Source organism: Phalacrocorax carbo, chromosome 8 (assembly GCF_963921805.1).
Source record: "Phalacrocorax carbo chromosome 8, bPhaCar2.1, whole genome shotgun sequence".
NCBI lineage: Eukaryota > Metazoa > Chordata > Aves > Suliformes > Phalacrocoracidae > Phalacrocorax > Phalacrocorax carbo.
In genome coordinates this window covers 38,912,013-38,939,312 of record NC_087520.1, presented here as the reverse complement: position 1 = coordinate 38,939,312, position 27,300 = coordinate 38,912,013, and the positions used below count along the sequence as shown (strand labels likewise).

The 27,300-nt window shown below is 39.3% G+C and overlaps 1 protein-coding gene and 1 non-coding gene across 2 annotated transcripts in view; both read left to right on the top strand.

The window, feature by feature from the left end:
• Positions 1-27,300, top strand: part of ADAMTS18 (ADAM metallopeptidase with thrombospondin type 1 motif 18) — an 83,389-nt gene that overhangs the window by 858 nt on the left and 55,231 nt on the right. Inside the window, exon 3 of the mRNA XM_064459615.1 lies at positions 1,578-1,894. Coding sequence (XP_064315685.1) covers positions 1,578-1,894 — 317 coding nt within the window. The remainder of the gene's footprint in view (positions 1-1,577; positions 1,895-27,300) is intronic.
• On the top strand, positions 12,712-12,785 carry TRNAN-GUU (transfer RNA asparagine (anticodon GUU)). The gene has a single exon. It is a non-coding gene; the product is annotated as a tRNA-Asn (tRNA).

The window sequence follows — 27,300 nt, the reverse complement described above, 5'->3', positions numbered from 1 at the left end:
CATGTGTCTTTATGGAAGCGATGAGACAAAAGTAATGAAAAGATTCGGGTGGGAGAGCGGAAGAAGCTGTGCAATGCAGGCTAAGGGAAAACAAACCTGGAGGGAAAGGACTGGAGGGAGTGAGAGCACAGGCGCTGTTTGTTCCCAGGTTGCAGAGACTAACACTTAGATGCTGATGACTTTGGGAAGTTTGAAGTGCGGTGTATGCTTTTTATTGGGTGCGAGTGGAAACAAAGTACAATAGAGAAGCACACCAGGGTGCAGAAAGGAACACCCTCTTGCACCCTACCGTCTGCTCGCTGGGGGATTCCCTCTCTCCAGCAGCTGCTTGCATTTTTTGGCCACCAGCCTGCTTAGCGTCCTCAGCTTCTGCCATTGATTATCACCACTCGAGGAAAGTGAAAGTTCCTGATGTATTGTTTCAACTGTCTGAGGGTAAACAACCTATCACTGGTTATGTTTTCAGCTTAATGTGTGTCCAGTGAAGTCTATTGAGGCAGAGATTGATAGTTTTTGCAACATCTGTTACAAGAAGGAGAGGATTTTCTTCTTTTTTTTTTTAAAGGTGTTATTTCAATTTAGGAAGATAAATGAATTGTTTGCCTGTCAAATGCATGGACATCTTTAAGTATTAACAGAGGAATACAGCTCAAAAAATGGAATGGGGTTGGGAAGCAGGTTCTTCAGCATAATTACTCATATAACCAGGAGTAGGTGCAAAGGTCCTAGGTCAGCAAACGGCTAAAATTCAGACCCAGCTTCCAGGATACAAGGAATCTCTGTATGGCTGGATCAACAGCAATGGTAATGTTCTTCAAGCTAGGCACCTGCTTGTGCAGCTAGCTAAATCATGGCCTCTATTTTTCCTTTCTTAGGTGGTTGTGAGTAGATCTTAGTCTTCTCCTCACAAACAGTTTTGCAATTTTTCACATATTTTATCCAAAACAATAAACTTCTTTGACATGCAATTAGCAGTGGCTGACTAAAGGTTATTAGGTAGGATGTAATCTCTTTCTGCTGAAGGTCAGTTACAATTTGAAACCCAGTCTAATCAAGTCACTACAAAGAGATGAGGTCTCACTCAGTTAAGGCATTAATAAATTAATCCTTTAATCCATTTGAACAAGTGGTACAGTCCTACAAAGTCTCAGTCATGGTTACCCCTACAGTGATATAATATTTGCTGCATTCTTAGGGAAAGAGCAAAACCCTGAGACCAGAGCAGCCTGTGCATTTGACAGCAATTAATACAGGGGGAGGGGAAAATCTACAGATCTGCTGGTGATGACAAATGTCTTCAGAAGAGCGATTGTGGGAATGTTCACAGCTATGCTATTTAGGCTGTGCCTCTCAGTGGGGCAGAAAGGAAACAAACAGTGTTTGAGAGCCTGTGTGACTTACAGGGGTGAATTTATGCAGTCAAGCTTATACACACAGAGCCTGCAGAGCTTTCAGGCCATTCCCTACATGAGGGAGTGCTTCATGGTATAGTGAAAGGCTGATGCTTGCCATGTTAGAATGACACTTACCTTATTTGTTGGATACAAAAGCTGATGGCTAACTTTTTATTGTTACAGATTATGTATTTGTGACACCTGTCAAAGTGGATTCCAGTGGATCGTACATTTCACATGATGTTTTGCACAGTACTAGGAGAAAGAGATCAACTCAGAGTTCAAAGAGTTCCTTGCACTACAAATTTTCAGCATTTGGACAGGAACTTCACTTAGAACTTAAACCTTCGACCATTTTAAGCAACAGTTTTATTGTCCAGGTACTCGGGAAAGATGGAGTCTCAAATTCTCAGGAACATGAAATTGAGCAGTGTTTCTACCAGGGATTTATAAGGAATGATAGCACCTCTTCGGTAGCAATATCTACATGTGTAGGCTTGGTAAGTGGTTATTTAAAACAAATCAGCATTAAAAGTATTTTCATACGTGGAATAGTAGCTGAAGTTATGTAATTGATATAATACTCAGGGCACCATACACCATTTGCTGATTTCTCACCAGTTGCTATTGCATTTAACAGAAGAGGTTCAGTTATAGCCAATCAGCTGCAACATACCCTTGGGATTTTCTGATCACAGTCTTTCAGGAAAAAACCAGAAGACACACTGGTAGTCCTAATAATTATCCCATAGCAATTTTCGTATGTTATAGTTTGTGATAGTTTATACATTTTTGCTTGCTCTTAAGTAAATTCTCTTCCTGCCTTTGTGAACTGCTATGAATAAAGGAAAAAAAAAATCAATCCACAGGCTTGTGAGGGAAAAAAATATTGTACCTAGGGTTCTCAACCGCTTTAATGAAAGGTGAGTTTTCTAGCTCCGCAAAAGGAGTTATGAACCAATTTCCTTTCGTTTCCTTTGACAATTCCAGCCTTATTTGGTTTTGTAAGTCTTGATTAGTTGATCTCGTATGAACGTGTTAAGTATTTATCATTGCATGTTTTCCGTTTATGGCTGCCATCCAAGTTAATGAAAAATTACTACTCACAAATGATTTTTTCAAAATACTTTTGACAGTGCTCATTGCCTGCGGAGAACTCTTTACTGATGTAATTCAGAAGAATAATCTGCAGAATTAATAGTTACTGATGGTTTTTAGGCTTAAGCCCTTGCACTTGCAAAACAACCTCCTAGGGATGCAGATGAAGCAGTGGCATTTAACGGTGTTAGGTGTATGAAGCTATCTCTATGCCTTGTGGTTGACTAAGTCCGGAGGATATGTTGGGTGACCCTCTAGAAATCTGTTTTGCAAAGGTACTTGTCCATAAGGGCTATTAAACTGTGTGACAGGACCAAAAAAGGAGCACTTGAGACACCCAGTGTTTCTTTTGAAATAGTAATCAGTGACTTGAGAAGAGGGTGGCTCATTAGGAAGAGCTGTTGAATACTGGTGACTGGCTGAAGTAGCCTGGAATATATTTTGAATGCTCTACTCTTTTTCTCAGCAAGTTAGGGGAATTAGTATCTTATAGTTAATTTGAACAGTTGCAAATGTGACTTCGGAGCAGGTGCCAGGAACTGGGATGAAGCTTTCTTTTGGTTTTTTAAGTTGTGTTTGTAGTGTTGAACTGTTCATGTCGGATGTGCTTAGTTGTTTCTGTGGGAGTTTCATTTTCACAACTGCTAGCTTTTACCATATTTATTCAGGGAAAAAAAAAACCCAACCCCATATATGAAATATGAAATAAGTGTTTTCACTTATTGCAGTGTTCCTCTAAGAGAAGTTCTCTACCTACACACAAAGGTTTGGGTGATCTCCCCTGTTTTGGTTTTTAACATGCTTTCTGAGTAAGTGAAGCTGGGCTTGTCCAGTCTTGTCTGCAGAAGGAAGGTTCAAGTCTGCCTCAGGTCATGGAGAAACAGAATGTGGTGATCTTAACTGAGACTGAAATGGATCTTTTACCACTGTCTCGACATAGAGATTGTTATGACTGTTAAGCTTCACTTAGAAAAGATCCAGAAACTGAACAAAAGAGAATAAATACTGTGGCATGAACAAATTTATTATGACAGAACATTTTTCAGTAGCTAGGTTATCACCAGTTAGAATCTCTTTCTTTAATCAGTTCCAAGGTTCAATAGATTTCACCTTAAATTAATATTTTAAACTAGTAAATGTACTAAACCTTTATTTATAATAATCTCCTGCAGAGGTATCCTGAGTAGGTATCACAAATAAAGTGTAATAGTTCCTTTCTCCCTATCCATTTATTAATTTCTGTGCACCTAATGAATCCCAGGCAAATTATCAACAGGATTATTAGTCTTTCAGTTTGTAAGGCTGCCGCCTTAAAAACATGTCGTCAGCTGTCTGTAATGACAACCACGTCATTTTTTTTACTGTGATCCAAATTCAGTAATCATATGTTAAGTCTGGACGCTGTGCTCTGATCAAGAGAACCTTGTGAAAAGCTTCTATATCCTCTTTGCACCAACTACTTTTGTCACTTGGTTGCCCTTCTTTCCTATTTGCTTTGTTCACTGCAATTAAACCGAAAGTGGTGTTTCTTCTATATGGTTGGTAGCACTAATCTTTCCATTGTTCCTTTCATTAGCAATAGCTTCTCTACAATAAAACTGCAGTGACCCATTCTTTCAAGCCTGGAACAGCACAATGTGATTTGGAAGCAATTGCATTTCAATAGACTACAGGGACTCTTTGATCTAATTTTTTGGATGACCTAGAGTATTCAGTCATTCAGCTGTCTGTTATCTGCCATTGCCTGCAGAGTAGACTTTTGAGAGACTCTATACGAAATGGTTTGTTAGGCAGGATGACCTTAACTTAACACTGGAAAGCAGCAAGAATTTGTTGCTTTGGTATAGATCTTTTAAGAGATGCATGTATCTTACTCGTGTTTTAATAGCTTAGTTGACAGTAAGGCCCCATATTTTTATGCTGATTTGTTGATTTGAGACCGAATGTTTCCATCAGACAACGCAATTGCCTTGGTGCGTCGGAAGGCAAAACTGGATCTATGCTCTTTATCTGAATAAGCACTCTAATACATTACGTTAGCATTTTTGGCGAATGTGTGCAAGTTTACTATGAGTACTGTCTCTTGCCTTTTCATCATCAAAGTGTTTAGGTACTTCAATTTTCAACAGGAAACTTGCTTTCTCCTGTCTTCTGCCCTTCCCTGCTTCAGTCAGCATCCTTTACTTGCTGGAGCATCTGTTATTCAGCAAGAAAAATTTATTTTTCTTATTTTTTCTTTAAATGAAATTTACTTGTATGCAAGAAGTCTAGTTTAGATCTTCCTAAGTGTGTATTTTACCATCAGGCATTAAGTAGCAGCATCATACTTACTGAGCAATAAAAGAATATGACAGATTTATTAAAATCTAGGCTTATGCTGTACATCTCAGATTTCTCAGTCATTTTATCAAAAATGCTCAAAAGATGAATGTACTTTTACACCTTCAGAAAACTCTCTGTTCTGGACTATTTGTGGAGAATATGATACATTCTCTCTGAAGAAGTTGTGATAATTTTTTTCACTTTCATATATTTTGTTAATACATTCTCACTCTTAGGGTGGGGTTTTTTAACTCACACAACTTTGGGTCAATGAGTTCGTTTATGTTAGTAAATACAAAACTAGTTTCTCTCTTTGGCATCATCTTAATGTGGCCCAAAGAGAAATTAATGCAAAATTTTAAACTCCTTTCTCCACTGATATTCATTATTACTTTGATTAAAACTCTTCTGTTACTCTAGCATGACTTCTTGGAGCCTCCTTCAACCCCCTCTGCTCTCCCAATTGATATGTCCAGGCCACTGGTTTGTCTTGCTGCTTCATCCTCTGTTTATATTTTCCAATTCAAGCTGTTCATTCTTCCCAAATTCAGTTTTTTTCCAAACTCCTGACTTGAGCTAAGTCTTACTTACTGTAATTATATGGTTTTATTATTATTATTATTTAGTAATATATTATTACTTATAATTGCCTTTAGCTATCTATTTGGGAGGCAGACCATGCCAAATCCACAGAATGCAGGGGTTTTTGAGTTTTTCTGAAGGAGATGGTGCTGGCCACTGTTAGAATAAGAAATTATGTTTTAGGACTTGTTCAGTCTGTCCGTATCTGTATTCCTACTTCGTCGTTCTTGTGTTGTGCTACCTCATCTGCATTAAAAACAGGTGTCTCTTGTAGCTCCACCATCTTTAACTCCTCTTTCATGATGACATCGTCTCTAAAAGCCTTATTAGTGTCTTCCTAGTTGGTGTATAAACTGTGTGGTGTTTGTCTCTCTTTATATGCCAGTTTTTGTCTCCTTATGTGCTGCTTATATTAAGTCTATGTGTACATAATCTCTTGTATAAAGTGAGTTGTTTGCAGTCACACAGTAAATCAGGGCAGAATACAAGAGAACCCCAGACTTGTCAGTAGTCCAGTTGTGTTCTGGAGACATTCTTAGAAGTAATTTATAACTGTGCATTTAGGAGCAGAAGTTGCATTCCCTTTGTGGACAAGAACTCTCTCTTACGAAGCCATATGAGTTTATGCGATAGTCCAATAAACAACATAGAAAATAGTGAACATAATGAATGAGTAGTTTATTATACAGTATTTGTGGGGATGTTGCTGCTCTTTGGTGGAGGAGACAGGTGAGGGTATATAGCAACTACAAAACATGTGCGCCCAGAGGAAAGAAACCTATGTACAACATAAAGGAACTGTCCTACTGTTACATCAGAGGAGACATGCGTATTTTGGGTCAAAGAGAAAATCAGTACAGTTAAGTGGAATAGTTCAGGTCCTTTAAAACTATATGATACACAGTTTTATTGTTCAGGCCAAATTCATCCCTAAGCAAACGCACTAGCACGGGGGCCTGGGGGGCTGCACCTGCTTACACTGGAGGTGAATGTGAGCCATTCTCTCCCTTTTATTTATGTACCTCAATTAGAAGAGTGGAGTCAGCTTCATGCACTAGCTAGTGCCCTCCTTTGTTTTTGGTACGATGTGATTGAATCTTTCATTATAAGGGGCCTCTTTCTCTTGTCTCAAGTTCTGTTATGTTTGTTAGTGTCTAGTCAAGGAAAGAGAAAGAGGAGGGAAGGATGAATCATGTTACACTCACTGAGCTGTCAGGAGTCTACGACTGGAGAAAGGGTTAGATGTAGCACTGAGAGATAAACAGGAGATGTATTAATTCAATGGAAGCTGTGTGTGCATGTCTGAGGGCAGGACTTTACTCAAAGTATCAAAGAAGCCACAAAATTAAAGCTTCTTAACGCAGTCTGGCCACTTAAGAGGCAGGCAGGCAAGGCAACTCGTGTATCCATTCTTTGTAGTTGTTTAATTGCACCCTGTATTAGCATTATTTAAGTTCATGCTAACAACAGCCTCTTATTCCTAGAGCTCACACTTTAAGTCCAATTAAATATGTTGAGACAAATCCCAAAGTTCTTATGCAGACAAACTCCCATCCAAATCAGTGAGCCAGACTGCTGGTAAAAGTACTAAATAATTGCTGTTCACAATGAGGTTCCTTTAGAAATGCACAGCTGTAAAAATAGGACAAAACTTGGCCCAGTGGGACCTTGAAGAGAAACTGAGTACAGAACTGGTGATTTGACTCATTCTCAAAATTATTTTAGTCCAACCACAAGTCAATATACAAATACTACATTTTCTGCTGTTATACCAGCACAACATGAGGAGCATCTGCTGTATGAGTTCTTTGACTTTATTTATATTCACCCACCATTACATCTCCATCCTTTATAAAACACAAACTGTGTTTTACAGGCTCATAATTTTGTCCACTGTTTTGATGGACATTTTGTCATTATTCACTCCATAATATGATAAAGAGGTAAATAAGAAAAATCTTTACAAGAGAATGAGGTGACAGTGGGAAAAAGCTGTATTCTTGAAGACATTTTAAATTATACTAGACAAGTACAAGACACTGTTTCTGGTCTCAGCCTTGAATTGACTGCTGATGGGGAATGAATTGTGTGATTAGATTATTGATTGCCCTTCTCCATATCTGTCTGATAAGCTTTCTGTTTAACTCTCGCTTTAGCTCTGCAAGGCAAAGACAGTGTTATCCCAGGCATTTTGACCGTACTGATTCCTGATGGGTAAGAAATGGAATTAAAGAGAATTAACGATGGAGAAATAATCTATTACTTTTCCTGTCCCCTGGAAGTAGAGGTTGCATTTATTCCAGGTTTGATGTTAAAAAGACCTGGAACCCTTGAACATATATAGAGGGAATACTGCATCACTGAGAGTACTTTGGCTCCGTCAGCCTGAGCACAGTGGGCTCTGGGTGTAGAACAGCTCACAAGAGTGTCTACAGGAGCTGGTCCTCTCAGTCACTTTTGCCTGCTCCGTTATTGCTCAGCTGGAAGTAAGAGTGTGGAAATTGTTAGCTGATGTATTTCAGACCAAACGTCAGGCTGTTGTGAGCACTGCTGCTTGCACCATTAAAGCAGTTCCAGAAACAGGGAACTATCCATTCGTACACAGGCAGGGAGTTTATCCCGGCCTTTCTGTTAAGCAGCAGTCTTACCATAACTTCTAAGGGAATTAGTAGACTCTGTACTTGAAACATCAGTGTTTTCCTTGCTGTAGCAAAGTCTTTCCACGAAGCTTAGTTCCCACACTTTCCCTAGTCTGTTAGAGAGAAGCTTATAGTCAAATGCTCTCATAAGGGTCAGGAGAGGATGACCTGTCTGCACAGACTTGACCTCTTCATGACAGGATGTCTTTGATGTAAATGAGGATTTTTATTTTAAGCGCCTCTATTTTCATTTGGACCGTACCATCTCTGCTGCTGAGATGCAACACGTTGTCTTCTGCACAGCTGTGAACTGCTGAACATCTAAAATATTTCCCTTTATAGAGGCAGATTCTATTAACTACTAGCAGCTTTCAGTCACTAATAATTAACCTAAATGAGGTTTTATTTCTGTCCCTTTCCCCTTCTTCCTCCACTTCAGAAGTGTCTGAGGAAGATACCAGGTTTGCAGACCTGGAGTGTAAACACTTTTGTTTACCCAAAACACAATGACAGTCTGTGAAACTGTAGTTCAGGTCCAACAGCCCACTCCTAGAGCTCTGTACCTGACACATAGCAGTCAAGTGAGTGGTAAGCACAGGAGTATTTCGGTTGTGCCCTGGCCCTGCTGCGGAGTCCACTCAATTTGAGCAAACAGCGGTATCAAAGCTGTTAAAACAATTTTTTTTTCCCCCAAGCTTACTTCCTCCTTAGGCCCTTTGCAAAGCCAGTGCCCTGATTATGATGACAGCTTTGTTATTTGCACACTTCTACTCAGTTGGGAACATTACTTTGATTCAAAGTAGGCTGCCCAGTCATAACCGGTCTGTATGGTCACTGGGAGGTTGTTACCAGCTCCATACGTCCCTCAGTCATTTTGGCACCTACAATTTTTGTTTGTCACAGCTATGTTTAAGTCTACAAGGTATTTAAGATAATGTTCTGTAATTTGCAACTTTTTAGGGAAGGGTTTGTATTTCTGATGCATGGCATGTCCCATACTCTTCAAAAGAGGTGGTAGTTTGATCACTGGGACTGCTGTCCAGTACTGCAAACAGTGAGAGAAGGACGGAAGTCTAAAGGCTGTTCTCGATGGCTATGGTTTTGAGATTTGCAGTCCATGGATGGGCGCAAAATGAAAGCTGGGGCCATGCTAGACAAAGGCATCCAGAGCTGTGATGCCAATAATACACTGGTCAATTCTTTAAGACAATTTCAGAGCTATTTGCATCTGATTTTGTTCTCTTCTAAGCATGAGTAATGTTGCTGACTTACAGATTCATAGCTCTCTAGGGATTTTCTAGAAAACACCTGTTTTCTCTTTTTAGAAGTTGCAGTGTCCAGCGATAACCTGACAGCAGGCCCATTAAAGTCTGCAGCCTTTTTAGTCATCAGAACTGTTCCCTCTGACCTGATTCCTGACCACATGCAGAAGCTGTTAGCGCTGTGTGCCTCATTTTGTAATGGACTTCTCTCAGTGAGCTGGCAGAAGAGGGGTTAAAATTAGTTAACCCTGCAGCGAGAGCTAGCAGTGGACCTACAGTGAATTATATCAGCTGAAGCTCAGACTTCACTATCTTTTTTTCCAAAAACCACTCATTTTGTATTAGGAAGGCATCTGAATTGAACTTTAATGGATAATTACATTAGAAACAAGGTTTTCCTCTGTCTTTTTGATCATGTCACTGGGAGCAGAAATGTTGGTGCTTTCTTGCCTTTTCTTATCCCTTTTTAATCACAGTTCTGTTGCTGCAGGTCTACCATAAATTACAGTATGCTAAAGGAATTTCCTATTGATTTGCTCTGACAGTGATTTGACCAGCTATGTGAATAGCTGATGGAAGCAGAACTTATCTTTGGTTCAGACAGTAGAGCATTGACTAAAGCTTCGAGGTAAACATTTACAGAAGGAACCTGAAATCATAATGCCTTGCAGCTCAGCACAATTTACAAACATGTATTAATTAAGCTTCAGTACTGGCTTTACTGTGTGTTAGACAAGAACAGCATCCTGGCTCATAATAGGTTGACATCAGTAACCTTTTATTGTTTATCATGCTCGGAAGTCACTAAGAATGAGGGTGAAGAAATGTCAAATAATCAGGTCATATGCAAGTGAATGAGTCTTGATGGTTGACGCTCAGTACCGTGGGAACCATTATTGTCCAGAGTAATTTCTGGAACATATGAGTTAACTTTTTTTTTTTTACAATGTTAGTTCATAAGCTCGGGAAATCTACAAACAAGTTGTACAGTCAGATGAAAATCCTTTTCCTGAATCTCATATGTGGCTGCCCAGCTAGTTCCTGCCAAAAAATAGTTAAAGAAAAATGTTTGATGGCAAAGATAATAGGTCTTGAAGTTATTCTTACTGGACTAACAAGGCCCAGCACAAACCTGCTTAACAGAAGAGGAAGCTGAGGCAATGAAGTGATATTTACTTGCACAGACAATAGGGCGTTGCCTTTTCACTCTTCTGTGGCATTAGCATTTCTAGCTGCCCCACTATGTACACAGCACACTCATAGCTTTATTCTTTGAGGACTGGATTCTTGCTGTTCACAGTGGGATCACTTGAATGCTAGTGCCTGCCTGCCTAATATATGTTAATTGAAGGACTTTTGTGTCTCAACATCTTTATTAATATTAATGGATGAGATTTTTAATGGACCTATACAAAATATGCTTGACCTAGCTTGAGCCCTCACTTTTGTTTTTATACTCTGCAGCACAGTGTGGCTTCCAACTAATTTAAGAACGTAATATTATATTCTGTGGCAGAATACACAAACTAATGAAACATGAATTACTCTTCAGATCTGCAGTTTCTTTGCCATGAGATATAAAATTTATATAACACCAGAATATAATTAGTGGTTTTTTTAAATAATGAAATTAAAAACAGATTTGTTTTTTTCTTCATGCAAATTATTGCACTTGAGTGAAAAGAGTGAGCATTTAAAAATAATTCTATCTTGAACAGCCTTGTCTTATGCCACATACTTATTCTTTTTTAGGAAGAAGTCATCAGAACAGTAAGTCTTAAAATTAGGCTAGACTAAACCTCAAGAAATATTTCAAGGTAATATTGTAATGAAAGTATAAGCTGGTCACGGTAAGGAGTAGGTATAAATTCTGTAACGCATTGTCAGAGAAGAAAGTTTAAACTTTTCTGAAAATATGGCTACCCGGTTTCATTTCTTCTTAAAACTTGACAGAAAGTTATGCTCTTTGTTTAGTTAGATGCAAGTGTAAATTAAAGATTAAATTACCTATCGTGGGCTAGGGCAGAGATGAATGTTTTGCAGCCCACTGTGGATGATTACAGTATGGGCAAGAAAAATGCTCCTGTCACTTTTGCATTTTTTTGCTACTCTTTCTGACCAAGGATCATTCCTTATAGCCTACTCTACATTACATTTTTTGCAACAGATGTCTTTGAAATCACTGTACAGACCAGCCTACCACCACAATCTCCAGCCTCCAGGTTTTTTCTCTGTTTTCTGGCTTCTCTTCATGCTAGAAGCCATGCTGAAGGCCATATGGATATTTTTGCACTCCCAACATCACACACTGATGATCAGATTTTTATCCTTCCTCTAGCAGCAAAAGCTTGAGCAAAGGGGTGGATAAAGGACAATTTCCAGGCTGAGACACAAGTGAGCAGCTGATGTCTACTGATTCCTGCAGCACAGTATCTTCCACTTTCATTGACAGTATTTGCTGTTTATGGGCTTCATCTAAAGCTTGGAGTGAGTAAAAAGTTTTATGCTGACTGCTTTGGATCAGCACCTGTCCTCAGGAGAGTTCTTTTTTCTTCCTCCCCACATCATCTTGGCCCTTGAGTCAAGATGCACACCATTTCTTTGGGAAACATTATTACAATTAATATTTGGTTTAGAAAGACATTTTGCAAATGGAAAGTACCACTGGCTCATCAAGAAAGTGAAGCATGTCTGTTTCTACTGGCAGACCACAAAACATATCTTGTAAATAATCCAAGGTGGTGCTGTGTAATCAGATTTCCCTGAATCAGAAGAGAGGTGGAGGAAAATGGCCTACTTGAAGGGCAAAGAGACCATCTGCAGACTGGCCCTGTGCTGTTTGCATGGACCGCTGCACTAGTAACAGCCAGAGGTGAAATGAGGCAGGAGTTCAGGCACTTTTCCAGAGTACCAGCTGCTGCTACTGCCGCTAGAAAATGCACTGAAGTGCTTGGCATCTGGTGCCTGCAGCTGCCTGATACATTTCAATGTGCTAATGCCAACTGTTTTCATTCTGCTGTGCTGCCAGGGTGTTACGACAGTGAAGGAGTAAAGGCAGCACAGTTGCCACCAAGAAATAAGAAGTCAACAGTAAATGTAAAGAGGTTACTTGGCCTAATCCCTATCAGGTCCTGATAAAGTCAAGTCTGGCTTTGGGATTAAAAGAGGAAAGAAGCTTTTGAGGCTTGTTTCCCTTGTTAGACAGGAAATGGACTTCACAATTTTTGATCTACAAAAATGTGCAAGGATATTATAACTTGTCATCTTGGGGACACTGTAGGAGGCAAGACCTTATTCATCTCTGCCTTTGGTAGGAGAGCCGAATAATTGCATAGAGAAGAACATGTGGTCTGATATAGAAATCATTAACTGATTCCTCTGATTCCTCCGCATACAGGAGAGCCGTGGGTGTGAGTCTCTGTGGCGCAATCGGTTAGCGCGTTCGGCTGTTAACCGAAAGGCTGGTGGTTCGAGCCCACCCAGGGACGGGTTTGCCTTTCCCTGCCCATGGCAGGGGGCTTGGAACTTTAAAGTCCTTTCCAGCCCAAAGTGTTCTATAGTCATTTTAACTGCCTGAGGCACAGTGTGCATCTCATTTGATGAAGATTGTGCATGAACTCAGATACGGGTTGGAACCCTGACAGAACAGCATATAGAGTTGGTGCCCTGTGTCACTGAATATCAGACTAATGGTATGGTGACAAAGGCTTGTTTTTTCCATCAGCCTGTGTGACAGGTGTAATACCAATGGAAAGACAATTTGGACCAGAATCCGAATCAGAAAAGAGAGGCTGGGTGAACCTGGGGTCAAAAGTGTGTCAGACTTTGGTCTGGCCTATGAATATTGCACAGGTTCTATTTACAGGTTCTCAGCTTTTGGGTTATAGTGCTGTGAGAAGTTTATTTTTGTTGTAATTTTCCAGGCATTTCTTGAAAGCTAGCTTTCTGCTGTGCATAATAGCACCACAACAGTAATTTATCTGGAAATAGCTGAGTGCTGAGGGAATAGTATATTTTTTTGTTGTGGCTGTTCGCGTGATTTATTTAAGAATTTTAAACATTACACTTTAGGAAAGTTAGGAACACACTCTAATGTGAAAATTAAAACAGAAGGAAATGCTATTCACCCAGAATGAAGGTCTGTCATCTTCAAACTAGCATTTGTGCATAGCAAAGGTCACTTTACCTCCACAGCCTTACTTCTGTGTTAGGTTTAACAGAAGAAGATGTGGAGCATTTCCCCATGGGCCTATGCTTCCTGCTCACCATCAGCCTGCTCTGAATGGTGCCCACGTGCTCCAAAATACCTCCATGGATATGCCGCACGCCCTTAATAACAGCTTAGCCTCTGGACCCATCTTTTTGCATTTTTCTTGCCAATAAAATGGAAGAGAAATTCGTATATGCATATATACATATCTATACCAGTGCACTGGATTGGTGCCAATCCTTTAATCCTGATTTTACAAAGGACAGTGCAATTCAGTGTCTATTGTCTGTGAAATATTAATATATTTGTATTTCCATGAAGTCGCACAAGGCAATACTTTTTACAGCTGTTGTCTCTTCTACCATTTGATAACTATATTATGTGCTAGCGAAATAGGAATTATCATCTAAATCTACACCTTCATGTTTCTTCAAGGAAGGGACTTACATTTTAAAGATGTGATTTATGTGATTTGCAATTGAGGTGATTTGTCTCTGACTTTTGTAATAAGTGGATGGATGTAGTGTTATTGCAAAAAATGATAATGTAGGGGATGTAGAGCAGTCTTGCATGACTTCTGTCATTATACATTAATATATGTTAAAGGAGTAAGTCACTATAAGTCTGTAAATTATCTTATAAAATTTATTCACTTTTGAAAAAAAATCAAATTTACTTTGGATTGGTTGAATTTGTGAGAATTAGTAATAGTGTAAAGAATTTGAAAAAATATGAAAGTTCAGCGTTCTATTCTAGTCCTTTTGAGGGGTTCAGTGGAAGTGTATAAAGAGAAGCCCTAGACCGAGGTGATCAAATGTGGAATCTTGGCTGAAACTATTCCAACAGGATGGGGAGTGTAGTTTAAACCCTCTCTTATCTTAGCAGCATTCTTGTGCACGCTAGATCTCCACAGTAAGATGGTTGATTGATTCATAGCAACTGATGGGCAGTTTAAAATTACAAAGCTTTCAATTTCCTTGTTCCTGACAGATAAAGAGGGTGGGCATTTCCTGATTATATGGTATACATTCAAAATATTTAAGTTCCCTATGGTGCTATTTGTGACTAATTTACTTCCATAGCACATTAACACTGCTGGTTTTATGCTGTGGGAGGAGTGTATAGTGTAACATGCTGTGAAGAGGGGAAATGTTTCACAACAAGTGGTCCTTCTGGCTTTTCCTCTGTTTACATTACCACCTGGGAAGAAGAAAAGGTGGAGTCAATGACTGATGATCAAAATGGATTGCATGAACAGTCACGTCTTTAGTCATGACACATTAAGCTGGGCAAATTCACACTGAGAATTAAAGTGCAGGATTGCACTTTAACTCTTGGAAGCACATATAATCTTCTGTAGGAAAATGTGTAGGCACAAACAGGGCTTGATTACCTCCATGCCAGTAGTCTTTTGGCAGGCAGGGCCCCTTCAGCGGCCACTGAGCAACCAGATTGTTTTGAGGAAAAGTCAAGTATACACTAATGTGAGGGACAGGGGCTTGAGGACAGGCTCAAGCAGAGAAGTTAGAATCTGGGAATGATGTATCAGTGGCTGTACAAGTGACACGGAGCTTCAGAGAGACTCCGAATGGGAGGACCGTGTTTTTCACTTTTCACGTTCACTTTTCTAATTCTTCCCAATGAAAGTATACAAATTATATCATGTTTATGGGAGTTGGTGTGCTTTGACACGCTCCTACTTTGACTTATGCAGCACTTCACAGCACACCAAGTGTATCCTGATTTCTAAGTAAGGGCTCAAGACACATAGCAGCTAAGCTGTGCAGCACTTCTCTCGCCATGCCCGAAGGCCACAGAGAGCAGCCGCTGGCTGCGGTGTGGCATGGTGCAAACTCAGGTCACGTTCTGTGGTGTCAGGATGGAGCAGAGAGCACACTCAGGCCCTGGGACTAGGAGATTGAAGTGTCTGTAGCTGTCACACACTTCCCTGATGTCCCAGACCCTCTGTGACCCTGACAGCACATTCCTCTTCTTGGAGCTTTTTCCTAACCTATGTTTAACCTGACCTTTGCTTAACCTACTCCTTCAGTAGGTTCATTGCAGAAAGAAGGTCAGGCTGCTTAGGAAATTTTGCCTCCTAAATCTTCTGCTTGTTTTCTTTTTTTTTTTACTGTCTTTTTATAACTTTGCAGCACGCTGAGCTGTCAACAAACTCCCTATGATTGTGTCTCCCTTAACTTCAGTGCATTTTTGTTTCAATAAGAAGGCCTATAGTGTTTAACATAGTGGCAACATTTGTGGCAATAGATTTCTAGATTTCTTGGACCGATTTAATAGAAAGAATATCTCATAGAAGAAAAAGTTGCTTTCAGACACAGCCTTTCCTTTATTGCTGTATTGTTCCTATTTCCTGAGATCCGAGAGATCATCACAGGTTACTTAGATCTTTTGTTCTCCACAGACTGTATGTTGAGAGCCTAATACATAAGGCATTGTGCTGAAAACACTTTACTGTACAAATGCTTTCATGAAGAAATGCTATTCACTTGCTTGAAAATCATAGTAAATGGTGCTTGCTGACACAGGAATCAAAGGCCTCCCATCTTGGATCAGTTTCTGTGAGACTAGAAATGGGAACCTTCATGTCCTCTCCTCAGCTTCATCTTTGTCTTCTGTTCTCATTTCTGATTCTCAGAGGTGCTTAATAGATACGATTTCTCAATGAAAAGACCTAAGTAAATGCTCGCACACCATCTTTCATACTTTTCTTAAGATTCATCCCTCCTGAACAGTTCCATAATTCATAGGCTTGTACTAAAGTCTGCTTATGGTAAAATCAGTGTGACCTTTCATGACCAGTTTTGTCCTGCAGGCCTATTCAGTAAGTACAAGTCAAACATGGATCTGAATATGTGGGAACTGTTGTGTTAACACTCTAAATACTGGTTTAGACTTGTATGTTGTACTCTGACCCTGTCAGTAAACAGGATGTCAGGAGATGTAAACTGATGTATTGGGTTGAGGAATGGATTTACCTTGCTTTATGCTGAAAATCTGGACAAATATTAAGGTAGTGTTACTGTTTCTGTTTTAAGAAGACAGTTATGGAGTAATGTTTTATTTCATACCAAACCAGGACCTCTTTATGGCAGTTTTTGCATGGTGTCACAGTTATTTCTGCTAGAGAGATTTCTGTAGTTAGAAAATTGTACTGAAAACTATTTCTCATCAAACTTGCATTTATAATAATATTAAAAATTTTTCTACTCTGGGATAAATCCACCCAGGTTTCCTGCTTTTAATCGCAGTACAGTTACACCAGCAGAGCAGTTATAGCATGCTCACCTTTGCGCATCATTCCCTTAAAATAGGAACCTAGGTTAATCTGTGGGAGAGAGGAGTGTGAAGGAGTGTGCACAGTTTTGAAGCAGGACAGGGATTAGCGCAGTGTGGCTGAGCACTGCTGATTTGGCTACAAGTGGGAAAACAAAGAATCCTTGGACTTGGCAATATAATATTGCGAAGGCAGGTTTTATGGCTGTAAATGCTGCCTACAAATATGAGACTTATTCCATGTCATGGAATATAGATGTAAGTTACTACATATATCTTAGAAAATAACTCACTTCTTATTCAAACGCCCATTGTAAACTAAGATCTGGATGCTGAGGATGTTTGTATGGTTTTAGAGTTATCTGAATGTTACATGGAGTTGCCATTACACAGGTTTCTTAATGCTGTGAAAAACAGAAAATGGTGAGGTCTTATTTTAAATCAATGGACCTTTGGGATGCTGCTGCTTTTTATTTCAGGTTTAATAATATGAATTGCCCTCAAGGTTTTACTGATTTGTGATTTCTTGGGGAAAAAAAAGTTTTTCAGTCATACCCAGGCTGTTGTCCTGTTTCAAAGAGTCATTACAGTAAAAGAAGAGGAGGTTAAATGTATTCTTTCCAGCTCTTCCTTTCGCAGTGGTGCTAAACAATCACACTTTCTCTATAGGCATGTATAAAGCAGAACGTGTTAGAGCAAGGGAATTCCTAGTTGCGACCAAACCTATCAACCTTCTCAGACTCCAGTGAATGTGACTGCATGTTTCTGGGTCACCTACCATGTAGCGTTGTTCCTGTGAGTGGGGTCACATGGCAGAAGCCATCCAGTGATGCGATGAGGGACAGGTCATGGGCAGAGCCATGTCTGAGGCATGTGTCTCTGAGCAGGCCACTTGCCGGCATGGAGCCCTGCTTGATGGCACATACCTAACTATGCTGTGACCTTCTGTGCTTCATGCAACTGGTCACTGGATCACAGCTCAGGCTACTGAGGGGCATTCTGACGGCTGGGCCTGCAGCTTATTGTGAGGCAGATGGAGGCATTTTAATAGAACAACCCAGCTGGGGTCAAATGTGAGCCTTCTTAAGTCCCTCTTGAGCATTTACTGGCTTGATTACTAAACCCTGCTTATAAAACTGAGAAATAAGGAACAAAGAAGCTGAACTGCTGAAGAACTGCGAGTTTAATACAGATAACCCAGGCAGCAGCCTCAAGTTCTCACTTTTGGGCCATCTTTACTTCTTGTTTTCCATTCCCTTAATGGCCTGTGCTCTTTTGTTCCCCTCCCTTTCTCCTTCCCACATAGATATTTCAACATATGTGTATGTGGAATATCAGCAAAGCCGATACTTTGCTCCCTACAGACTTCCTTGTGACCACTCTCTCATGTAACTAATCCATAGCAATGTATACTCCAACAAGGAAAATTAAAAGGTTGGGAACTACTGACCTAACTTCTTAGTAAGCAATACAGCTGGCAATCAGATGTAACCCAAGCTCCTCGTTATTGGAGCTGCCTGAGCTATTCATAGCAACGTAAAATTGCTATGGGAATTGAGCTGGATTTATTTTGTTTGAATGCAAATTATCCCAGGTCAGACAGGCTCAGATCTTCTGCCCCCTCAAATTCATTTGCATCAGCTCTGCCAGGCTGAAGCTTTTATCTGGAGGATCTTTGCTGGGGAAAAGTGGGTATGGGTAGTGAACCGCCGACATCTAGAGTATTTGCTTTGGGGCTTTGATGCAGTCAATGTAAGTCACTCTGAAGCCAAAACTTCTGAACAGAGTGAAGGGTCTACCACCAGCTAGCCCCGTGTGGTGTCTAAGTGCATTGGGTAAGTGTCTCTTTATTGGCTGCAACTTCAACAGGGTATCTTGTAAGAGAGAGGGAGTCTTTCGGGCTTGTCTGCCACTCTCACTCATGATATGAAATGTTCTTCTGAAAGGTCCAACTGCCAAAGTCCCATCATCCCAGGAAAAGCTGTGTTTTCACAAAAAAAAAGTTGTTTCTAGTACACATGATCATAAAGGGTAAAAAACCTCTTAAAAACTCAGTTGCAAATGGTTCAAGAAATCAGAAAGAAAATAAAATACCAAATCCCTTCAGCATTATTTAAAAAAATCTCATAATTTATGGTGGTGTTTCCTGGAAGGCCTGATTCATGACTTCTAATGTTTGGAGTTGCATGTCTGATAGGGAGGAATGTTCCTGATCAGAAACACTCAAGCAGGCATCTGTTAATGCTAAGTACCTATGGAAAAGAATTTCCAAATACTGATTTTAGTTATCTGTCATCAGTTCTTTTTTTTAAGCTGTTAATTTTCTGTGTCATTATGCCCTAAGCTTATTGGTTTTGCCTTTATCACAACTATAAGAGCAGAATATTCATTAAGAAGGCATGCAGTTTCTCTAGAATATTAGTACATCTGAATTCCATCCACAAAAAATCGATTAGTTGTACACAAAGGAGGAGGAGGATCTTGCCAGAACATTTTCATTGCACCTAATCCTTTGAACAGCATGAATAATTTATAGGAAACCATCCTTAGGGTGAAATTCTGCCCTGCCTAAAGGCCTGTTAAAGGTCTAGGCATCTTGAAGTCACATTTCAGAGATTTAAGAGGAACATAAATGGTGCTTTTATTTTGTGCTGTTACACAAAATGAGAGGATAGGGAGGGCTGCGTTTTCTATGCTTCAAAATTTCCAAAAGGTAGACCTCCTTTCACACTTTAAGGATTCTCTTAATGTGAGCACTCAGTTACAGGGGGTGCTAGATTCGGGGACTAACTAAGCTACCTTCTGGAGTCAGTTTTTCTGTTATTCTTGATGTACCGTAACTAACTAATCAGCTGTAAGACAGCACATGACAAATAGTGGGCTCGTTTTAGGAAAAGTGGAGCATGAACGCATTCATAAAACAATCCTGCTGTTTCCTGTTTGCTTTGTGATGGATTTTAGAACTGTCATAACTAATAAAATATCTAGATTGTATCTTACAGTTGCAGGGATTTGCTTAAACAGGCCACACCAAAGTGGTTGTACAGCAACCAAGCCTAAATTCAAGCTGTTGGTTTTAGCTAATTGCTCTCCAGAACCATCATAGCAAGCCAAAGAACCATACTGACGGAATCATTAGTGAAGTGATCCTGAGTGCAACTTGGTAAAACTTTGGCTCTTAACTTAAATATTATTAGTGTATAGTTAGTGTCATAATGCTGTAGTTTACATTAGTATTTTTCACTGTTCATCTATCATGCCTATCTCTGATTTAAAAAAAAAAACAAACCAACCACAAAGCATGAGAAATGAGGGAGCTCACACACTGACAAGCAAGTATTTAATCTGTGGCGAAGCAATCAAATTTGTGTTAGTTCTAGAATATATCATTACCCTGCAATAAACACCAATTTAATACATTTAAATACCAATGTGACTCGTTCAATTACCTTAAGTGGAGGAACAAATAAGAATATTTCCTTATTTGCTATATGTTGACAGAGGATTGCATAAAGATGTTTTAAACAAGTTCAGTCAACTGCAGAAATACAAAGGCACTATTCAGAGATAACGCTGTCTTTGTTCATATAGGAATAATTAAAGACATGCAATTTTGTTACCTTGTTTTAATAATTGCTGAATGTTCTGCATAGCAATTCTTTTGAACAACCAAACAGAGTAGTCTTTCATGACTAACTCACACTGGCAATTTAAACTTCATATTATCCTTTTGTCAGATCCTCAGATAATAAAATTCTATATTGCTAAGAACTTTTAACATTTTACATTTGCAAAAAAATCTATATTATGTTGGAAAACAGAATAAACTGAGTAATTTTTGTGAGTCACTTAGAATCTAAAGAAAAATGTGATCTGCTGTACAATTCTCACATCAAAATAGGCAACCAGTGATTCCAATGCTTCTTCCATGATAGAAATATTTTAGTGTGTATAAAGGCCATTAAGGTAACCCTAAACATTTACTGCAGTACAGAACCAGATATTCCAATCTAGTGAAAATCAGTAAAGGTCTGCTGAGTTTATTCTCATCAGCCAAGGACCCAGTCCAATAAAACATTACATTTGTACTTCCCTGACTCCGGGGCAGTCGTCCCTAACTGCCCATGTATAGACTTGATACTTTTCTGAAGGATGGGTGAATTTGTTTGGCAAACATAAAAGCTATGGAAAAGTTTAGTTAACTCAAATTCTCTCTTTCATTTACTGTGTTCGCATGCCTTTGTGTTGCCTGGTTTGGGCTAGGATCAAAAATTAACATGCTCAGAGTTTTACTCGTGGGATTTCTGACTTCAATAATACATGTGTATTATTGGAAACCTCATGAGAGTCCATTCTCACTAGTTTCCCAGAACATTTGCTTTCCCAAATTGGGATAAGCACGTTCTGGAAATGCTTGCAGAGACAATATTCAGCTCAATGGGAGCTCCTGGGTGCTTGACACTCTTTAAAAGTCAGTCATTTGTTTAACAACCTGTGTATGGATTCAGGGCCCAGACCTTTCACTTTTTGTTGGAGAATCATGGCTCGTGTCCCTGTCACTGTGTCTCGGAAGCCTGTTTAATTTACCCAGTGCTTCAGTAACATGGGCACATCTGTGTGAATTGCCATTCTGTGGGGGACAGAAACAGCATGTGAAGACAAAGTATGCCTCAGCTCTGTTAGCTGCTGCTGCTGCCCCCTTTGCAGTTACCACACAAAAGAGGGGCTGTAGGTCATAGCAGAGTTGAAATGAACTACTTTAATTACTGTGATTTACTGCCATTGGTTTGGCTGTTTGCTCATGATACTTCCCAAGGGTAAAGGTATCTTTCACCTCAGTAATACTTTCTGCAATTCGGCTCCTTCTTTCTGCTTTGCCAGATATGTTGCTTGTCATTTTTTCTACCTAATTTCACATCTTAATTTGCTCACTTTGATTATATTTTCCAGAGCATTGACATTTTGACCCTAACCTGAGAGGTGCTCAATAACCCATCTCTCAAAAAGTCAGTGATATCGAGTATCTACAGTTCCAGGTCAGGCTGTACTACGCTGCTGGCTATAATTCTTGGAAGTAGTTTTGCTTATGACTGTAGTAAGGTTATAGTCTCGCATATTTTCCAAACTACCAACTTAACCCATCCCATGAGGTGAATCTACTTCTTTACACATCCTCTAAAGAAACAGTAATTTATTTAGACTGCTTACATGATGCAGGATTGCTTTGAACAGCCTTGTATTGGTTGAATATCCTTGCTTTGGTGGAAGGAGGAACCCATAAAATGAATGTTGCCAAACTTAACAGGACTTTATTCTTCCTGTGATTCCTTGGTATGTGGGAGAAAACTGTATGTCCCCCATTTTCAAGGCTTGATGCGAAACCCATTCTAAACAGCAGGCACTTTTCCTGCTGTCTTGACAGGACTTTGTGTCAGGCTGCTGGTATATGCCCGGGGGACTGCCATCTCCACATGGGTTTCTCTGAGTATGCATTTGAAACGGATCAGAAATCACGGTCATTGTTCTCCAAGCTGCTTGCCATGAACTAGATGTTACAAAATACCATGTAGACACATAAACGTTATGCTGTACTTGAGCTAATAACCCAGTCTGTTAGCAGCTACACTGCTTCTAGTTTGAGCTGGCTTGCCACCAGCTGCCTTGGAGCATGTGCAGAATGAACAGAGGGCTGATCACAAACATGAAGATCATTTCTATACTTTGTGAAGGGACTACCACTATCTGCTTCTAAAACCTGAGAGAAGGGCCTCATCTCCCCATCAGTCTGTGGTGGAATCCGAGCAGAGGTACAGGGGTTATGGGGAGACCTCTCCCTTCTTCTAGCACATGGTGCAGTATGTTGGTATTTGAAAACTGACATCTGACCAATTCTAGAGGCCAGTCTGGACCCAAAGACAGCTTCTGGCTGTTGTTGGGTAGCTCTAAGTTGTGTGAATAACATCATGTTCTCTGGATTTCCATCGTACCCTCTTTCTGCTTCTAAGATGCTCGTTATTCCAGTATGGGAAACGGTCTGGCAGACAACACCCACAGGTGGGACATCTGGGCGACGGGAGGCACTCCTCCAGCAAGGGAATTCTTTGGTGGCAGAGAGAGGTCTTTTGTGCTTCCTTTGTGGTGCCAAAGTGCCAGAGACTTAGCAGAGCATCAGGGCACAAAATAAGAGTTTGACTTTGATTCAAATGAACTGTAGCTAACATAGTTTCATGAGTTTTCACTACAACGTAGATTAGAAAAGACTCCAGTAAGCTGTGACAAGAGATGGTCCAAACAATAATGTGATGTGAATACTAGATATATAGGCATTTTTGACCTCAGATAATTTAAAATAACTAGCAAACATAGTTCTTAGGTCATCTGTTCTTCTTATTCTTGATATTTCAAGGAAGTTCTTAATTTACATTTTTATTTAAGTAGAACTAAAAATTGTCCTTTATGCTTTATATCTCTGTACTTTACGTGCTGTAACTCTTGTTAAGATGTGTTTGAATCAATGATTTGTGTTTTTTAGGAGCTGGACAGTTGGGAAATAACACAACAGAAGTCTTAGATCAATGTCCACTGAAGTCTGTGGAAAGCTTTATGCCAATTTCAATTGGCCTTTTGTCAAGTCGTTTAAAACTTTGCATGAATATTTGGAACTATTTTAATGGGTGTGAAACTACATTTAACTCTTCCTTTTGATAGATTTTTCATCCTGAGTACATGCACACCCATCTAATGGTATAGGCTTCATTGATTTCTTTGGCCATTGTTTTAGCTGCTCTCAGTTTAGACACAGCGGCGTTTTAACGCCTAATTTTATGTATCTGCTCATAACACTGAAAAAGCATTCTGGATATAAGTAGTATTCCTTATACCATACATCCAAACTTTTTAGCACTTTATTTAGTTGAGATACTCCTGTCTTTGTACAACTTGTAGTTTAACTATGCGTCGGTCTGTATTAAGCAGTTATGTTTAGCAAAGACATTGCAGTTCATTTATTCATATGTTTTAATTCTCAGTTTCATTTCATTATGCTTCTTACCTCATTATTTGCATCTGGTTTATGAAACTCCTGTAACTTAAATATGCATATGGCCAAGCTGTTGCCTTTAATTTAATTAGCATGTAATGAAAATGCCTTGTATGCAAACAGGGAACCCACAGCCACGAGGCGTTTCTAGTTTAGAACAAGGGTTTGTCTACTGTCTCGGAATGTCACTGCGTTAAATTATAGGTAAAAAATATAAGTTCTGAAAATCCTTCACTCACTGTCACTGCTGTGTTTTTTATGGAGGGTCTGTTTCTTGGAGATGCTGGAACCTCAAAATGAATTAGGTTTACAGGCTGGGAAGCTGCCAAAGGCTTCACTCGGAGCCTAAGAACACAGGGGGAGACAAATGGGAGCAGCCTTTGTGCTGTTCCAGTAAGAGGCCGATGAGACCTGTTAGAAACAGATACGTTAGCGTGTGACTCTCGTAACCATTCCATGTGGGTCTAAAATCAGGGGAAGATTTACCTGGTTTTTATAGCTTAAGATGAACTTTCAGTGGTTTAAAAAAGTTCTCCTTATTTTTCAGTTTATAATCTAAATTCAATTTTAAAAAAACTTGAAGCAGATATTTTATTATAATTTAATTTGTCTAAGTTTCATTTTGAGATTCTTCCTCCTTTTGAAACACACCAAGAAAACCGAACAAGCGTCTTACCTTGGTGATAACACCCTCATACTGAGGAATTTCATAAAGATGTATTGGATCTGAAAATTCCTTTAGCCCAGAGCTAAGCAAACATTTCATAACAAATAACAAGTGGGAGGAATGTTGCCTCTTCATCTCTTCTCAACTTGTCTGCAAACAAACTGCAAGTTCCTCTAATTTATTGATTCAGAATTATTTGCCTTAACCACACAGATCAGCATATCTTTCCATTTACTTTCCAATGGCAAGGAATAGCCCTTTCAGAAGGATAGCAAATATGCGTTGTGAGAGAAGAACAAGAGAACAGCAAATTCCAACTGAGCAATCTCTTGGGTTTTCCTTCCTACCATATTCTCACAATTACTGCTATTATTAGTGATAGCCACAGTGGGGGAGAGAGGGAATAGACAGGAGTCCCTGGTCTTTTTCATGCTGTGTTGTCTAGACTTACTAAGAATGTTAGATTTTGTCATCCTGCTTCCTCTCATAGTGTTACAATTGCAGAGAATCTGAAATAAAAATGGAGTTTTGACCTATCTGACCCTTGCCTTGTTGGGTCCCAACCCATCAAAGTTTATGGAAAGATATAATTGAGTTCTGATTCAAGGAAAGTAAAATGTATACTTACAGCTATGCTGGCAACAGGAAACCTAATGCATAAATTTCCATGACAATTTTGCCAGTATTTGCTCATCTACTGAAGTATTTGAGCTGGACAAACATATTGCATCTAACTCAACAATTAGAGAGATGTTTCATATATTTGCAGAAAAAATTCCCAGAAACACTTACACTGCCCAGGAGTACAGACTAGCCAAAATCTGGCCTTCAAGAAACTGGAATTCCTTGGCAGTGTAGAATTAGAAAAGGTGATTCTGTGCTAGTATCCTGCCTCTCTGCTCTGGCATTTTTCAGCTGGCGTATTTTCCCGCCAACATGATGATAACCATAGGTCACTTTGCTTTACCTAAGGCTAGAATTCAAGGACCTGCAAGAAAAGTGTCTGACAGGTATTGCCCAATTGCACCCTTCCCAATGATCCAGAGGACTGCACCTCTGTTGGAAGCCAGGTCAGCATTCTCAGCATTACTTTGGAATTAACAAGGAGATTATTTTAATATGAATCCTTCAAACCATCCCATACCTGGAAGAAATGATGGTCTGTGGTTGAATGGGTGTCCAGACTGCTCTGTGGCACTTTCCCTTTCTTCTTGACAACTTCATAAAACTGGATGTTATCATTATAGAAGGTGTCTTTCATTCACACAGCATTTTTCAATTTGGAGGATGTGTCTGATGTAAAACCCAAAGGAAAGAAGTCTTATTGGAGATTTAGGGTCATTTTTGCTGGAAAAAAATATGAATACATTTGTAAGGCACTCAGTCAGCTACTGGCTATGTAAAGGTGCAGCAATAAACATGCAGTATAGGGACCAGAATTCAGTTCACTTCCCTCCCCGCCCCCGCCCCGAATTCTCAATCCACCATTATAATGTTAAATATAGAAATTATGTTTGAGGCTGAAACTTGGTGTACATAGGGACAGTTTCTTACAGGAAAATGTAGAAACCCCTTTGTTCCATATGGTTTGAATCATTTAGAAAATGAATCCTACAGGAATAATTTCAGCTGTGGAAACCTTTAAAATGGGGAAATAAAAACCAGATTCACTACATTTCTGTTTTCCAGCTGAAAAAAAAAGTATCACTTAGCAGTGCCCAGTTATCAGTGCACTCTAGTAGATAAAGATTACCTCTCAAAACCACTTTTAAATTGTGTGATGACACACATCATCAGGATTAAAATATTACTCTTCTTCCCTACAGGAAAGTACTTTGTCATGACCAAATGTGATCTGACATTTGAAATATGCCAACTTATTGCAGTGAGCAGGCAAGTTAAATTCTTGTCAATTATTTACAGCCTGTCTCTTATTGACAGAGGCAATTTTAACCTCCATTTAGAATTTTCAGTAGATATAGGCTAAGATATGTAATTCTAAATTCATTTTGAAGAAAGAAGAGGGGGCAAGTCATTAATCCTAATATCATCTATGTTTGTTTTCATGTTATTTTTCAGGAGGCAATTAGACCCTCCCAGTTCTTAATATGGAATCTCTTCTATTGTCAAAATTAAGATCACAATACGATTTTATGATCACTATTATTAGACCTGTGAAAATGAAAGTGTGAAAGATGCTTATATTGGGGACTACTGTGAAGATACCTTTGATTTGGAAAGATGGAGGTGAATTTCAATGAAAAGGGCATAATGTATGACTATAAACTGTTGAGGTCCTGTATACCTCTGATAAATCTTTTCAAACTGGAATAGACTTAAAGTCAATTTTAGCATTAGCTTAGTAATTATTTAAAGCTGTGAAGATTTCATGTAACTTTCTATTTTCAGTTGCTTTTCATTTTCTGTTGAGTTTTCCTCATGGGAAACAGTTCTGAAAGTGCAGAAAATTCCCCAAATCCTTAAGAAATACAATGCTTACATTAGGCATTCAAACTGCTCTCCTTCTGATACCCTTGGCATTCTGGTCCTAGGAGGTTAGGCTAAAGAAAATAATCCATTTCAGAACAGAATAGGTGAGGTGACATGAGTCTAATATGTGCATTTTCAAAGAATACTTTTTGAGGAAGGAGGTGGAATCATGATCTGGGAGGACTTAAGATGGCAGGCAAAATAGTTTGCAATTGACATTTGTTTGTCTGCACATATTTTTCTGAAGCATAAGAGATATGTAGTCCTCATGGGACATCAATTTTGGCAGGAGGGTGTTGGCAC